Source organism: Capricornis sumatraensis, chromosome 14, assembly GCF_032405125.1.
Source record: "Capricornis sumatraensis isolate serow.1 chromosome 14, serow.2, whole genome shotgun sequence".
NCBI lineage: Eukaryota > Metazoa > Chordata > Mammalia > Artiodactyla > Bovidae > Capricornis > Capricornis sumatraensis.
The window spans coordinates 10172610-10189685 of NC_091082.1; the positions used below are offsets into that span (position 1 = coordinate 10172610).

General features: G+C 49.3%; 1 protein-coding gene across 3 annotated transcripts in view; it reads left to right on the plus strand.

Annotated features, from left to right (window-relative positions):
- The window catches only part of ATP2B4 (ATPase plasma membrane Ca2+ transporting 4), a 52771-nt gene that overhangs the window by 19036 nt on the left and 16659 nt on the right, over positions 1-17076 (plus strand). For 2 of the 3 annotated variants that reach the window (XM_068986377.1, XM_068986378.1), the window contains exons 6-16: positions 129-164; positions 1896-2057; positions 4362-4576; positions 4916-5158; positions 5653-5894; positions 6814-7045; positions 8150-8329; positions 8997-9084; positions 9715-9821; positions 15519-15710; positions 16383-16596. In XM_068986377.1, coding sequence (XP_068842478.1) covers positions 129-164; positions 1896-2057; positions 4362-4576; positions 4916-5158; positions 5653-5894; positions 6814-7045; positions 8150-8329; positions 8997-9084; positions 9715-9821; positions 15519-15710; positions 16383-16596 — 1911 coding nt within the window. The remainder of the gene's footprint in view (positions 1-128; positions 165-1895; positions 2058-4361; positions 4577-4915; positions 5159-5652; positions 5895-6813; positions 7046-8149; positions 8330-8996; positions 9085-9714; positions 9822-15518; positions 15711-16382; positions 16597-17076) is intronic. The other variant, XM_068986379.1, reaches the window with a different exon arrangement.

Consider the following 17076-nt stretch of genomic DNA (forward strand, 5'->3'; position numbering starts at 1 on the left):
TTCGCTGCAACTCAGACCCTTTGCTGTCCCCCTTTCAGGCTCTGAACAGGACCGGCAAATTGGATATCTGATCTCTGAATAGTCATTTTGGGTCCCCACCCCATTTTTTTCTTTCTTGTTCCAAACAGGTAAAAAACAAGGAGTCCCTGAAAATCGCAACAAAGGTAACCTTTCCACTCACTCATTTACCATCTCCACCTGCCCACACTCAAACCAGATCTTTCCAGGCCATCTGCCTTCCCTCTGTTCCTCTCCATAAGTCTGTTAGCTGCTCCTGTGGCCTACATGCCTCATCCTGAGGACGGTGCAGAGATCTGGGGGTAGTCCCAAGCTGCCAAACCCAATCCAAGGTGGGACGCAGCACCCTCTGCTGTTAGCTCAAGGGGCCTCCTGTCAAGATTTCTCTCGGGAAGCCTGTGCGGTGATCTGCTCTTCCCAGGGTGCTGACCTTGCTTCATTGCCCTTGGCCAGAGTTAAAGAGCAAGGACCCTTAGTCTCTGGGTTGGAAGTCTGCAGGGTCCTTATGGGGGAAGGGGTTGGGATGGGCAGTCCCTGCACCCTCTTCTTCCTCTTTTGGTGCCGTCTTCCCATCTAGATGCCTTCTCAGCTAGTCTTCTCTGGGGTGCAGAGAGCCCTTTCTCTGTAACCTCTGTCCCCACTTCTTTGTTCTCTCCAGTCTGTTTTCTTCTTCCTAATCTGATGTGTGTTTCTTTTTTGGTGGTTGTGTTTACATCCTGTCTCTGTCTTATTTGTGAGTCTGGCAGCAGAGACAATCTCTCAGGAAGGGCACCTAAGCAAAGGAGCAGAGCTCTGCAGGGTGAAGCTGGAGGGGTGCTGGGGGCCAGCAGGAACTGCTCTCTTGAGACAGCTCTTGGAGCCTTTTTTCCTTTCATAACCCACATCATAGTGGATTTTAGAAATAAAGACATCACGTTGGAAAACCAGGACTCAACAAAAAGTAATTCTTAAATTTCAGATCTCTTTAACTCTTCCTTTTAAAGCAAAATGGATTTCTGTGTCTGTCTTTATCTCTGCCTTCTCTTGTTCCAGAGAGTCCCTGATACCAACTTCTTCCCTTAGGGAAAGGTACTCTGTACCTCCCTACCTTCATCAGACAGGGGAGAAAGGAGATTTCCTTCCCCTATGGCTCAACTAATATAAGAGGGAACTGGAAAATACCCTGTGTCTGGGGTCTGGGTTTCTTCCATGAAAACCTATATCTATGTAGAGAGAGGGGGGAACCTTTTAAAGAGCCAACTAAGACCCTAATGTGTTTCCCATGTGGCTCAGTGGTAAAAAAACTGCCTGCCAATGCAAGAGGTGCAGGTTTGATCCCTGGGTCGGGAAGATCTCCTGGAAAGGGAAATGGCAACCCACTCCAGAATTCTTGCCTGGGAAATCCCATGGACAGAGGATCCTGGTGGGCTACAGTCCATGGGGTCACAAAAGAGTTGGACACAACTTAGCAGCTAAACAACAAGACCCTTATGCTCTAGGAACATTTACTAACCTTCCCCTTCAGCCCCTTTCTGCAGTAAAGATTCACTGTTTTAAGCACTGAATTCCAGGAAGGATGGCTGTTGGTAATAGCACCGAGTGGCAGGACAAATCCTCTTGCGAGAATAAACCTGGCTCAGGGCTCTGAGACACTGCCAGGAAGCTGCCACTGCAGAGGAGAGCCATCCATTTCACCTCCAGTTGTTAAGATACCCTTCCCAAGGCCCTAAGAGAAGGTCAAGCTCCCTGTCTGGCATGGGGTGAGGGAGGTCAGATCTGATGCCAGAGGTCCAAGGTGTGTTCCAGAAACAGACAAAGGGGCGTGTTAGTTTCCCCTTGCTACTACTCAGGGCTGCTCCCTTGCCTGCTGACCTGCCCTCTTTGTGTGTGCACCATAGCAAAGACCCAAGATGGAGTGGCCTTGGAAATCCAGCCACTCAACAGCCAGGAGGGGATCGACAGTGAGGAAAAGGAGAAGAAGGCCGCCAAGCTGCCCAAAAAGGAGAAGTCCGTGCTGCAGGGCAAGCTGACCCGCCTGGCCGTCCAGATTGGGAAAGCTGGTGAGTTAGGTGGGGCCTTCTCAGTGTGTCCGTCAGTCTTCCTCTGGGTCCTCGCCACTTTGATTACCTCCTGTCTGTACCAACCAGGTCTGGCAGGAAGGAGCCGAAAATTCCAAGTGGCTGGTGTAGTTCAAGAATCTGTGTCCTTCCCTGTGACTGTTGGACCCTTGGCTTTAGCAGAGAGACATGTCTTTCTATTTAGAGTTAAAGGCCCAAAACAAATGGGAGATTAACATTAGCAAGAAGGAAGACTCTAATAACTACTCACCTGCTCAAGTATTGGCTTGAAAATTCCTGAAGGGTAGAGAAGGCTGCTGTTGGCTGGGAGCAATTCTCTAGCATAGGAATGGCCAGGCACAGAGCAATGAGTTCAAAATGAGGACTGGAAGGCAAAGAAGACAATGATTAAAGAGGGGCTTTGCAGAGCAGAAGTCACTAAAGGCACTCCTGTGCATCAGGAGAGGAAACAGCTTCTCCTTGCCTGACTCTGGAGAGGGTGATGGGGAGGGTGCGGGGAGGGACGGAGCTGGAAGAGGCAGTGAAAGGAAGATTGCTCCCTCAGTGGGTATCCCTCCAAGCAGTCTGCTCCTGCTGTTTACTTCCTGAGCCCACCTCTGTGTTCACTACAGAGTCTAGCCCAATGCGTCTCTCCGTGTGCTGTTCACCTGGGACCTTGTTACGGTGCAGATTCTGACTCAAGCAGTCTGGGTGGGACCTGTGTTCCTAACAAGCCCCTGGGTGGGGCCCGCGCTGCTGCTCTGCTGAGCACACAGTGAGAAGCAGGAACCTGCGGCGATCCACTTGAGCATTCAGCTGCTCGGTCACATCAGCCTGTTTCAAGTGGTTGGTCACCACGTGTGGCCAATGGCTCCCTATTGGACAGTGCAAACAAACAGAGAACATTGTGAGCATCACGGAGTTGACAGAGCGTCAGCCTGGCCTGGTCATTCAGCTCCAGTACCCAGCTAATTTTGACACCATGACACCCCTTGCAAAGAGACAATAGATGAACCAGAAAAATTGAAGTATGAAATCAAATCATTGAGCTTGGCACACAGGTTTGAAGCATTAAACACTTCCTGCCTAAGGCTCCTGCTGTGCTCCTAATCCCCACCTTATTCTTTAGGGAGAACAGGCCACTGAGGGCTGTCACTAGTCTCTGTGTACTTCCCACATCAAGCGAGGCCAAGGACCAGAAGGAAGCAAGGGAATGCAGTACCCTGAGAGTGAAGGCCTTCCTAAAGTTTGCACCCTCGCTCGATGCCTTGCTTGTCCTGACCCTGAATATGCCTTCACTGAAATAATCACCTCTAGTCTTGCTCTGATTTCCCTGACTCACTGGGCCCTCGGGAAAAGCAAAGAAACGAATCAGAAAGCAGAACTCTTCCCAGATCTTGTGCCACAGGTAGACACAGGTGCCCAAGTACTGATCCCCCAGCTCTCAGAGCAGCCAGGCGATAGGTACGGCAGCTGGAGCCCCCAGGCCAGTTGTTTGCTGACCCAGAGCTTGTTCTTCCATTGTAGGATGTATAGGGTGAGCAGCTGTCGCAGTTTGCTGGAGACCTTCTCAGTTCTGGCACTGAAAGTCCCACAGCCCAGGAAACTGCTCAGTCTCAGACAGGCCAGGGTGTGGTCCCCCTCTGGTGTGCCACACCAACACCTCCCTGTGCCTTCGTCTCCTCATAAAAGAGGATGATAGTAGTAACTTATCTCGCAGGGTTGTTGTGAGGATTCATGAGTTACTCCCTGGAAGTGCTTGCCTGGCCCATGGTGAGCACTGCCCGAACAGTTGCCATTGCTGTTGTCTTCTCTCTGTGCCACGTCAGGAGAAAGGCTGGGAGGCGCTCTTCTGAGGGTTAGTTACGTAGGAGTTGTGCTAACACCACAGGGCGTCGCTGCGAACACATTGTGAATTGCCTGGCGTTCTCAGTCTACTAGAGGAAAAGTCAATAAATTGCTAGGAAAGAGGCAACGGTAGTCACTACGTCATGATTTGTCGGAAGATAGTATCTCTGAGATAGAATCTTAAAATGCTGCTTTTGGAAAACTGTACCAACCCCCTTATAGGAAATAGGCTCAGAGAGGGGTCAAGACCAGTCCAAAGCCATGAGTCAAGTTGGTACAGCACCAAAACTAATACCCATGTCTTTAGAATGCAAAATCATGTCTTTGGCCTACACCGTAATGAACAAGCACCAGAGACTAGCTTAGGGCCTTGGGGTATGACCAGATTGATATCCGTCTCCAGTTAGGGCCCTAGGAATGCCCTCAAGCCTGGGTTCACGTGATTTGTTTCCTGGACAGGTCTGATCATGTCTGCAATCACAGTTCTCATCCTGATTCTCTACTTTGTGATCGACAACTTTGCGATCCAGCGCAGACCGTGGCTGGCCGAGTGTACCCCCATCTACGTCCAGTACTTTGTCAAGTTCTTCATCATCGGCGTCACGGTGCTCGTGGTGGCTGTGCCTGAGGGGCTGCCCCTGGCCGTCACCATCTCACTAGCCTACTCTGTAAAGGTGAGGCTGGGATGAGGCTCTGCTCTTTGAGAACACAGATCAGAGGGAGGGGCGCCAAGCAGCTCTGCTGAAAGGACAGCCACTTTGTCTTCATAAACTCTGGGTGATGCCTTCCGGGGGCACAAGCCGCTGGCACTTTGGAAGGACCACCTGGATCAGTTGCATCAACGTTTACCTAACCCAGTAGCATCTTAAGAGGGTTTACAAAAATGGTATCTTGCGTTTTTGTATGGGAGCAGGAAATGAAATGCGGAGAGTTGCTGGCTAGAAAATGGCCTTTGACCTGTGTTTTGGAGAGCGCAGCTGGCCCTCTGCAGTCTCATCTATTCTCCTTTGTAGAAAATGATGAAAGACAATAACCTGGTGCGGCATTTGGATGCTTGTGAGACCATGGGCAACGCCACAGCCATCTGCTCGGACAAGACGGGCACGCTGACCATGAACCGCATGAGTGTGGTGCAGGCTTACATTGGAGACACTCATTACCAACAGATCCCAAGCCCTGATGACCTTGTGCCCAAGGTCCTGGACCTTATTGTCAATGGCATTTCCATCAACAGTGCCTACACCTCTAAGATTCTGGTAAGCTCTTCTTTTGCCAGGACACTTAAAATGGGTCGTTGGAAGGAACCATTGATTTTTCTCCCATTTATTCTGCCTGAATTGCCATCCCAGTTCCCATTTCCCACTCCCCAGTGAACGTGTTTGGGGTGAGACTAGGGAATAATCCGTGGAAGTAGATTGGGAGATGGGGTGGGGGAGTGAGGCAGGTAGGAATCTGTGGCTGTGCAATCACCATGGAAAGGCAGTATCTCTAAAAAGAGGCCTCATGCTGATAGCAGAATTGAGCTTATCACGGGTAAATCACTTAGTTTCTGGAAGCTAAGAGAGAGTGTTAGAGGTACCAGCACCAGCCCCACGGCGTCTAAAAAGACCCCAGGCCCCAGGTGGCTCCGGGGCCAGGTCACCACAGCCCGCGCCCCCATGGGCCCAGGCACATGTGCGAAAGCCCCCTGAGGGAGCCCTCCCCTGGCCGGCCCCTCGCCCAGCCAGCCCACCGTTGCCTTTCTTTCCAGCCTCCAGAGAAGGAGGGCGGCCTGCCCCGGCAGGTGGGCAACAAGACCGAGTGCGCCCTGCTGGGCTTTGTCTCGGACCTGAAGCAGGATTACCACGCCGTGCGCAGCGAGGTGCCTGAGGAGAAGCTCTACAAGGTGTACACCTTCAACTCGGTGCGCAAGTCCATGAGCACAGTCATTGAGAAGCCGGGCGGCGGCTACCGCATGTACAGCAAGGGCGCCTCCGAGATCATCCTGCGCAAGTGAGCCCCCCAGCTTCTTCCCCCACGGTCCCCCCCTCAGGGAGGTCTGGGTGTCAGCCCCATGATGAGCCACCCCGATAATAGCGGACCCTCCTTCCGGGTGGTAACATCATGACAAAATCTGAGCTTGGCTCTTATGTACTTTGGATACTATACTTACACTTCGCAGTTCGAGGCAGATGCTGTCACTATCCCTGTTTTACAGATGAGGAAACAGAGGTGCGGTGAAGTTCAGTAACTTGCTAGAGGCGATACAACTGATAGTGGTCCAGGCAGGGTTCAGACCTGGGCAATCCATGCTTCCATTTCCTATTCTGAAGAGATGATACCCACTTATCTCACAGGGTTACTCTGATTAAATGATTCAGTGTATGAAAAACGCCTTGCACATAGTAAGCACTAGAAATGTTAGTTCTGTGTTCCTTTTCCTTTTCATTCTCAGTTCTGATCACAGGAAGTTGCATAATCAAATTAGCTAGATGATCCATAGGGCGTTTAAAGGTTGACCTATGTGGATTCAGGGCCAGTAGCTAAAAACCAGTGCCCCAGCACGGGTTTAGCGCCACCATGGGTGACACTCTGTCATTGCCCACACCCTCTGGCCTGAGTCCTCTAGAGACTGGGGATTGAGAAGGTCTCTCTACCACTGAGAAGCTCAAAAGAGTAGGCAACCCACGAATGGCTCTCGATGTTGCGTTCCCAGAGGAGCAGGAGCAGGTAACAGGGGAGAGCGACACACTCTGCCCACCTACCAGCCACCCCACCCTGGGTACAGGGGCTCAGCTCTGGGTGATGAGTGGAGATTTACAGCCACATGATAGTGTCTTTAGGAGTCATGCAGAGTGGTCGGTGTCTGTAATGTGTGGAAGCACACTGGGCGGGAGGTGGGGTGCTGTGTTCTGACTGTGCGCCTTCCCAGGTGTAATCGAATCCTGGACAAAAAGGGGGAGGCCATGCCATTCAAGAATAAGGACCGAGATGAGATGGTCCGCACCGTCATCGAGCCCATGGCCTGTGAGGGGCTGCGGACTCTGTGCATCGCTTACCGGGATTTCAATGATGGAGAGCCCCCGTGGGACAATGAGAGCGAGATCCTCACTGAGCTGACCTGTATCGCAGTGGTGGGCATCGAGGACCCTGTGCGCCCGGAGGTGAGGCTCCGACTTGGGAACAGGGCTGGGAAGCATGAAGGGGAGTCTCCCAGCGGCCACGGCCCCTGCACTGGCCCGCTGTGAGCTAATGAGCAACCATGCAGGAGTCACGGGAACTGCGGGACCAGCTCCGTTTCCAGCTGTAGGAAACTTAGGCAAGTCACTTAACTGCTTCTCATTTGCCGGATACGTGTTTCTGTGCTTCCTGCTTCACAGAACTCCTGTAGCTTACTGAACTAATACAAAGTGGCAATCCGACTTCCTGTGGTTCATGCCGTCTATGGGGTGAGAAGCATAGGTTTTCCTGGGCTGATAACAGTTTGGCACTTAAGAATAGTGAGGAGATGGAATTAACTGAGACACCAACTTGGGCTCTAGTCACGTCCCTTCAATCAACACGTCTTGTCAGGCACCCGTAGAGTAGCTCCACACTACTCTCAACTTTTGGAGGCATGACGGGGTGTCATGCAATTGGGAAACTTAAAAGAACTGATGTGGTTGGAGTATGTGCCAGGGGTGGAAGGTAGTTAAAACTTGTGCTGGAAAGGAAGGCAGTGGTAAAATCTCAAAAGGTCCAGCGTGCCCTGCTGAGAGATCTAGACTGTGAGTAAGAGAAGGAGCCTTGACACCTGGCTCCCGAGGCAGAGCTCCCCTTCTGCTCGTGGTGCGTGCGTTCGTGCCAAGTCACTCAGTCGTGTCTGGCTCTGGGCCCCCGTGGACTGTAGCCCACCAGGCTCTTCTGTCCATGGGATTCTCCAGGCAAGAGTATTGGAGTGGGCTCCCATGCCCTCCTCCAGGGAATCTTCCCGACCCAGGGATCAGACCTGTGCCTCCTTCATTGGCAGGCGGGTTCTTTACCACTGGCGCCACCTGGGAAGCCCTCAACTCATGGTGCAGTAAGGCAAATTCAAATGTGAGTTTCATGGGTAGGACAGAAGTAAGGTGGCACCAAGCAATACAAAGCTGACCAGACTCGGCCTTCAGCGCGTGGTTCTACTTCCAGGGTGCCTCTCTCCTGTCCGCAGTGAGGGACAGCTGAGCAGAAGCCGATGGCCAGGCCTCGCCGCCCCCAGCTCTCCTCTCTGCTTGCTTCACTCTCCGCAGGTGCCAGACGCCATTGCCAAGTGCAAGCGAGCGGGCATCACTGTCAGGATGGTGACAGGGGACAATATCAACACAGCCCGTGCCATCGCCACCAAGTGCGGCATCGTGACACCCGGGGACGACTTCCTGTGCTTAGAAGGCAAAGAATTCAATCGCCTCATCCGAAACGAGAAGGGCGAGGTGAGCTTCAGGTGGTGGGAATCAGAGCCTGCTTCATTAGGGGAAGGCATCCGGGACAGGTGGGAGAAAGTAGATGGTTTTTAAATTAAAATCTATTTATAGTGAGACGTGTCTTTTGCCAAAGCTGCTCAGACGGTAAAATTGGGAACTTTTTCTTGTCACTGTATTCATTCACAAGCTACCTTGGAGACTCACTTTTCACATCTCCCCATTTTCTCCAGTCGTGGGATGATTTTCCCAGATTTTCCTCTACCCCACCCTTCCTGTGCCACTGCCCTGTGACTGGCAGGGGCTCGGGCTGGGGACAGGGTATGATCTGGGTGTGGGAAGGCCACAGCTTCTGGTCTAAGTGGAGATCGAAGCGAAGACCTCAGAGGCACTACTTCAGCCAACAGCGAAGGGTCCCACCTTCCGTCTCGGGTCTCAAAACTAGGGGGTTGGCTCCCAGGGAGGGAATCGGGAGGAAAAGGAGACAAGCAGGGCCTGAACGGTCAGCGTCCGTGAACCCGCCCTCGGAGCCGAGCTGGCTGCTTTGCCTCCGCTGGAGGCCAGGGTCACGCTCCTGGAGGGCCCTGGGACACGAGCTGCCCCGGGAGCTTGGCGCGTGTGGAGACTTTCCTGGCAGCTGCTCTGAGCTTGACTGACCCGGGTGTGTCTGCCGCTGCAGGTGGAGCAGGAGAAGCTGGACGAGATCTGGCCTAAGCTCCGAGTGCTGGCGCGGTCTTCCCCCACTGACAAGCACACGCTGGTGAAAGGTGAGGTCGGCTCCTGAGCAGGTGCCTGGGATAGAGGAAGGCAGACCAGGGCGAGCACAGATACAGAACCAAAGCCAAAGCAACTCTCCATCCTGAATAGGGAGGCCTAGGAGAGCTTCCCAGCTCATGGAAGAACATGCAGGTTAGCAAACATCTGAGCACCTGGTGAGTATAAGCTATATGATGAAGTCGTTTTTTAACATTATCATATCTTGTTTGTCGATAGTACTGGGAATTAGGCAATACAGGTTAAGCTCTTCCCATTCTGCAGAAAAGAAAGTTTGAAGCTGAGACGACACGTAACTTACCCAGATTGCCCAGCTGGTAAATGGAAGTGTTATCATTCAGCCTCTGGGTCTCTGCCTTCAAATCGTGCAGTGCGTTTTCGACTGCATAATAGCTGTCTTGATGTACCGGACAGGATATCCAATGAGGTCAGGCTTTCTTGGCTTAGATTGCTACCTGTGAAACAGTTTACTGCCGTTTGGTGATGCTATGAAACCTCCAGCATAGGGAAAAAGGAAAGAGCGTAAAAAGGGAGTAGTGACAGGGATTAGAGAGGGAGACCAAAAGAGCATCTTTTGTGGGAAAGCGGGCCCCGACCTCACTGTGGTGCGCCTGTCTCCCCAGGCATCATCGACAGCACTGTCGGGGACCAGCGACAGGTGGTGGCTGTCACCGGTGACGGCACCAATGACGGGCCGGCTCTGAAGAAAGCAGATGTTGGTTTTGCCATGGTAAGCAGCTCAGCGTAGCATCTCTCTCTGCCTGCAAGCTGCCTGCGCCAGAAGGAAGCCCAGACAGGCTCTGGTACCTTTCTGCTTCCTGGACCTTCGTAGCCCGCTTTGTGCTCTTTTCTCTAACTCCATCTCACCTGCCTGCCTGGCCAATAATAATAGATCTAATGAGGGACTCATGAAGTATGAAGACAGGGAAGTCATGAGGTTTCATTACCCAGGAAAACAAGACAAACTGAAACTTACCCATGAATATGATCATATTGTCTGCCTAGGCGCACTATAGAAGATTCACATTCCATAGGAAAGTGTTTATTCTGTAGTTAGCACTGTTCATCACTCTGTTTGTGAGGCCAGGAGCATCAGAGTCACTTAGAAAGTTCATTTAAAATCACATATGTCAAGGTTCGACAGTCAGCTATCTTGATTCAGTAGCATCTGGGCCAGGTCCCAGAATGTATGGTGTTGTTCAGTTGCTAAGTTACGTATGACTCTTTGCGACCCCGTGGAGTTTGCTCAAACTCTTGTCCATCGAAACAGTGATGCCATCCGACCGTCTCATCCTCTGTCATCCCCTTCTCCTCCTGCCCTCAGTCTTTCCCAGCATCACGGTCTTTTCCAATGAGTCAGCTCTTCACATCAGGTGGCCAAAGTATTGAAGCTTCACCTTCAGCATCAGCCCTTCCAATGAATATTCAGGGTTGATTTCCTTTAGGATGGATTTGTTTGATCTCCTTGCTCTCCAAGGGACTCTCAAGAGTCTTCTCCAACACTGCAACTTGAAAGCATTAATTCTTTGGAACTCAGCCTTCTTTATGGTCCAGTCTCACATCCATACATGACCACTGGAAAAACCATAGCCTTGACTAGATGGACCTTTGTTGGCCAGGTAATGTCTGCATTTTAATATGCTATCTAGGTTGGTCATAGCTTTTCTTTCAAGGAGCACACGTCTTTTAATTTCGTGGCTACAGTCACCATCCACAATGATTTTGGAGCCCAAACAGAAATCTTTAGGTGTTTCTAAATAGGTACACTTGTTGATTCTAATGCTCAGGGACACTTAGAAGCCCTCAGATGGCAAAGTACATTCTCCCATTCAAGTAGGTAATGATTGTAAGCTTCCCATACATTTTGAACTGTTGGTGATTTTTAAGCAGTAGGTGGTGACTCAAGAAGAAATCTATCTTTAGGGTGCTCTCTTTACCCAGAAAATAAAATTTAAAAGTTTTTATCCTGGAGAGTTTCAAGAAATGCAAGAATAGAATAGTTTATTGAATCCCCGTGTACCTGTTACCCAGAATAAATCTTGCTGGGTGGGCCAGTGTTGGCCCACACATACACATTTCCCCTTCTCCAGCTGGATTACTCCGAAACATTCCCAAGATGTTATATCATTTCATCCAGTATGTGTCTCTGGAAGAGAACTATGTATCAATAAAATATATTTAAAAGAACCGTATGCCATTGTCTCACAGCAATATTGATTCCTTGCTGCTGCTGCTGCTAAGTCGCTTCAGTTGTGTCCGACTCTGTGCGACCCCATAGACGGCAGCCCACCAGGCTCCCCCGTCCCTGGGATTCTCCAGCCAAGAACACTGGAGCGGGTTGCCATTTCCTTCTCCAGATTCCTTGCTATCATTAGCTATCTAGTCCGTGTTCACATTTCTCTTGATAAGATTTTTGTTTTCCTAAATTATTTGTCCAAATGGGAATCCAAACAAGATCCATACACTGTGGTTGGTTGATATATCTCTTAAATGTAAGAATCTATAATAGCAGTTCCTGAAGTGTGCTCTTCCGCCTCCGCCTGGAAACCTACAGAAATGCAGATTTTTCAGGCCTCGCCCCAGATCTACCGAGTGAGAAACCTTGCAGTGGGGCCCAGCACTCCGTGCTTGAACAGGCCCTCTGGGTGATCCTCACGCACCCTAAAGTTTGAGAACCACTGACCCCACAGGACCTATGTGTCAGGGGTTCCCAAGACCACCCTTCACATTTGTGGATTCACTGGAAGGGCGCAGGGGACGCGGCCTCTAACTGTATTCATGGCTAAGATTTAATCCACTGGTGTACTAAGAATCTAGTAAGACAGAGTCACAGACAGGGTCTGGAATCCACATGCAGGCTTGCTGTGATTGCTCCCTGCTGTGATTGCTCCCTGCTGTGAGGGGGTCAAAAAGAGCACCAGCTTTCCCTAGCAACAAAAATGTAGCAATGCAGGTGATGTTTCTGCCCAGAGAGATGCATCAGAGACTTGGCACCCTAGAGGTCTGTTAAGGTTGGCCATATAAGCACATCAACCCTGCATACGCTAAGATTCCAGACTCCTAGAAGGAAGCAGGTTTTCAATGGAAAATAAGAAAAATTAGTGCGTCACTAATTTTCAGTTAATGTTGACTGAGCACATTCTGAGAGCCAAGTTACCAGATGCTAACCAAGTGCCAGCCTTGCAAACAGACCTTTCACAAGATAGCAGTCTCAACCATGCTGGGTTAATTCTTTTCTGCACAAGCCCTTGCGTCTTTTTTCCTAGCTATTTAATTTTGATGGAAATGGTTTGTTTTCCTATGTGGGATATACCACGTCATGGATTTTGTTGATCATATCCGTGTCCTTTAAAGTGCCCTTGTATTTCCTATAAAGTAGCATTTAGTTCTATGAGCAGTCAGATTCTACACCCCATCTTTCACTAAGGGCTGCAATATGACAATGTTCTGATTTTCTTTCTTTATTAACTTGAATACTTGTATAAAAAGAAAATTACCTTCATCAACTCTTTGGTTCAGCTCCTATGTGAAAGATAGGTTAAATGCTTGATTTTTCTCCACTATTTACCAGTCCCCAAAGCAATCAGTTGATTTTGGGGGGATCCTCCAAAGTTGTCCAATGAACCTCATGCGAAGAGTTGACTCATTGGAAAAGACCCTGATGCTGGGAGGGATTGGGGGCAGGAGGAGAAGGGGATGACAGAGGATGAGATGGCTGGATGGCATTACTGACTCAATGGACGTGAGTTTGAGTGCACTCTGGGAGGTGGTGATGAACAGTGAGGCCTGGCGTGCTGCAATTCATGGGGTCGCAGAGTCGGACACGACTGAGCGACTGAACTGAACTGAAACTTCTAAAAGTTAATTGTTTTTTAAAATATCATTATGAGCTCATATTCTTTTGAATATATGTGATATGTTTCCGCCCACTGCCCGTATTGTCATCTTGATGCTCACACTGGCCCACCATTAGCCTCTCCCGCTCTGCTGAGCACTGTGAGTGTGACCTCAGCTCTCTGTGGAATAGCGCTCTCGGCCTCTTGCATGGTGAGATGTTCTACATCCGTTGTGCATGTTTCTAGTCCTAGATCTAGAATCATCCACTTTTCAGAGGAGTTCTGCATTGCTTTAGTGAGAAATGGCATTTAGAGAAGACAATCTGAATGTCAGGGTGTTCTTTACTTCTGAGTAAATTCTTGTTTCTAGAACTTTTCAGTGGACAAAGCTAGGAAATACGTCTTTTATATCGCTTTTTGGTTTTGTGTTTCTTTGTTTTAAAGGTAGAATGCTTCGTGAATTCATATTGGCATTTCCAATTCACATTTAGAATTCTGGAACTAACTTCCTAACTTTACTTCCCTGATTTTACATTGATCTAAGGGTATTAACATAATCATTATTGGCTTTATCCTAATATATATGGAATAGTCTCAAGAGAGCAATAATAATACAATTACTGTACTAAAAACAGGTAAAGATTTTTCTTATAGTTCTTTTTATCCTGTAGGTATATCCTACTACAGATGTAGGATCAAAGTGCTGTGGTTTTCAGAAAGTCATCTAGAACTTTTCATTTTGTGAGGTTTGCCATCAGCTGGTTATACCACTTCATTATATCATGTGTTGGGCTGGTTTCTTTTTTTCCATTTTTGAGATTGCTTATTTTACACTTAATGTTGTTTTACGCCTATACGAAGTAGTTACATGATTCTAAACTAAAATATATGGAACAAGGTCTGTTTATAGAAGTCTAGCTTCCATCCCTTTCATCTCCAGCCTGTTGCCTCCTTCTTAATCCCACAGATAGCATCTTTGATTTTTGGTTTATCCTTCTGTTTGCTCCTTTAAAAATACAATCAAATGTGTAGTATCTTTATATCCCGTTCTCTTAAATAAGGGACACTTAGCTATATTTATCTGTATATACACTATATACTTTTTTTTCCCACCTTGCTGTTTTTCATTTAACAGCCTAACTTGGAGATTATTCCATAGTAGTACAATATAAAGACATCCTTTCTTTCTTTCTTTTTTCTTTCTCTTCTTTCTTTTAACAGTGCATAGTACAGAATTGTGTGGATATATTAGAGAATCTTTTGAAAGGGAAATTGAATTGTATAGTATATCTAACAGATATTCATTTGTTGCAATCTGGATAGGAAAATACTACTACCAGGTAAACAGAACAAGTAATCTAATGGTGCAGGCCAGATTCACAAACAGGCTTCTCTGCAGGTTTTAGGGGTTGTGAGACATGGCATAGAAGTACGGCCTGGGGATGTTAGGAACAGTTTTGTTTAGCAAGCTGGGCTTAATTAATTTACGGGGCGTTTAGGATAGATATCAGACACGACTGAGCAACTTTCACTTCATTCAGGATAGATAGGATTTAAATGGAAGGGGAAAGAGAATGCTCCAGGCTTGGACAAAGGGCGTAAGTGGAAGACTGAACTCTCGAAGTGAATGAGAGAATTCAGGGAGTCGTGAATCAATCAGTAGGCTTTGAGCAGAAAGCTTATATAAGAGCATTTTGGAAAATGAACCACAGTTCACTTGTTGAAGGCTTTGACTACCAGATTAGAAAGTTTAGTGTTTCTCAAGCACTGCTTTCAACCACTGGTATGTCTGTTTACAAACCTTGAGTGGCAAAGAGTCGGACACGACTGCGCGTCTGAACTGAACTGAACTGAGTGGTTACCCGGAAATAGGATTTTAAATAAGGACAGGATATCTGAACCATGCTGCTGGACTGCTCCTTCTAGGAAAGAACGTAGAGTGACTTCAAGGTGTGGGGGACATAAGGATTTAAAGTGGATATTTAATTTGAAGGTAGAACAGAAAGGACTTTTCCCCTATCTTCTAATTGCTCCCTAAGATGGAGAAGTAGACGGGACAGGAGACCGGAATATCAAAGGCGACTGTGATTTCCAGCCTCAGTTCAGGAGTGCGGTGCTGGCACCGGGGAATATCAAAGGCGACTGTGATTTCCAGCCTCAGTTCAGGAGTGCGGTGCTGGCACCGTGGAATATCAAAGGTGACTGTGATTTCCAGCCTCAGTTCAGGAGTGCGGTGCTGGCACCGGGGAATATCAAAGGTGACTGTGATTTCCAGCCTCAGTTCAGGAGTGCGGTGCTGGCACCATGGAATATCAAAGGCGACTGTGATTTCCAGCCTCAGTTCAGGAATGCGGTGCTGGCAATGTGGCCTGGTGCCCTTTTCCACGTGTGACAGCGGCATATTCCCCTTCCTTTCCTCTGGGGGAGAAGACCAGAACACGCTGGTTTAGTCTGTGGAACTCGTGTGGCTGCTGTGCCCTCTGGTGTTTGTGCTGAGTTCTGAAGCTTCTTGGAGTTGAGGAAATGGGTTCTGAGTACAGATGAGCTCCTTTTCCAGTTCCTCACTGTTTTCCTCCCCCCTCTTACCTAAGGGTATTGCAGGCACAGACGTGGCAAAGGAGGCCTCCGACATCATCCTAACGGACGACAACTTCACCAGCATCGTGAAGGCGGTGATGTGGGGGCGGAACGTCTACGACAGCATCTCCAAGTTCCTGCAGTTCCAGCTCACCGTCAACGTGGTGGCCGTGATCGTGGCCTTCACTGGAGCCTGCATCACCCAGGTGGGATGAGCTGAGATGGGAGGGATGGGGCTGGGGCCAAGAAACAAGGGGTGTGACGTTACAGTGTGTCGGCCGAGGAGCAAGGCCCAGCGTTTGTGCAGGGGTGTTGGGGCAGGAGTTCGCTCTCCCGAGTCCATCTGCTCCTGTGGGAGGATGATCATGTATCCACCATTAATGCAGCACTTACCTGTTAGCCAGCATGATAAGCACTTATTTGAAGGTAGAACAGAAAGCACTTATTTGAAGGTAGAACAGAAAGGACTTTTCCCCTATCTTCTAATTGCTCTCTAAGATGGAGAAGTAGACGGGACAGGAGACCGGAATATCAAAGGCGACTGTGATTTCCAGCCTCAGTTCAGGAGTGCGGTGCTGGCACCGTGGAATATCAAAGGCGACTGTGATTTCCAGCCTCAGTTCAGGAGTGCGGTGCTGGCACCGTGGAATATCAAAGGTGACTGTGATTTCCAGCCTCAGTTCAGGAGGCTGATCTTCATAAACAGCCTTGTAGAATAGGCATTATCCCCGTTTTACAAAGAGGTTAAATAAGTTTCCAAGTGTGACTCAGCTGGATAGCAGGAGGTAGGCCCTTTCAGGGGCAAAGGTGAGGCTGACGAGTGAGGTGAGGGGTCGTCTGCAAGGAAAGCTAAAAGGAGTGGTGGTTCTTCCTGCCAGGATTCCCCACTGAAGGCCGTGCAGATGCTGTGGGTTAATCTAATCATGGACACCTTTGCCTCGCTGGCCCTGGCCACAGAGCCTCCTACAGACTCTCTGCTGAAGCGCAGGCCCTACGGGCGCAATAAGCCTCTGATCTCGCGCACCATGATGAAGAACATCCTGGGTCACGCCGTCTATCAGCTCACCGTCATCTTTTTCCTTGTCTTTGCGGGTGAGCCATGGGGAGGTTGGGGAGGGTGGGGTGGGGGCCAGCATGTGGAGTGCGAGAAGGAGATGGGCAGAGGGGGCCCGAGAGGAGGAGGGCACAGGGCGCAGGCTGAGTCAGCGGGGCAGGAGCCTCTTCGCGCACTGGGTGCACCTCTGTTCCCACGCCGTGGTGCGTTATGGCATTCTCTGACTCCTCTTAAGAATCTCTCGGGTAACTTTATGATACCTTTCTTGAGATCATGAAACTGAAGCTTAGGTCACATATTGAGTAAATAGTGGCACTGTTTTTCAAACCTATGTCTGCCAGACTCTAGCACGTGTAGTTTTACCACCATGCATTGCTGCAAGAAGGCAAATATTGATGAAACGAACTGAGAGAGAAGGTCAGAAATGCTGAGACCAGGGCTAACACTGAAAATGCCTGGTGACCGTGTGGCTCGGACACTGACCAGTTAGAGTGGACACCAACCCTAAGCAACAGTGA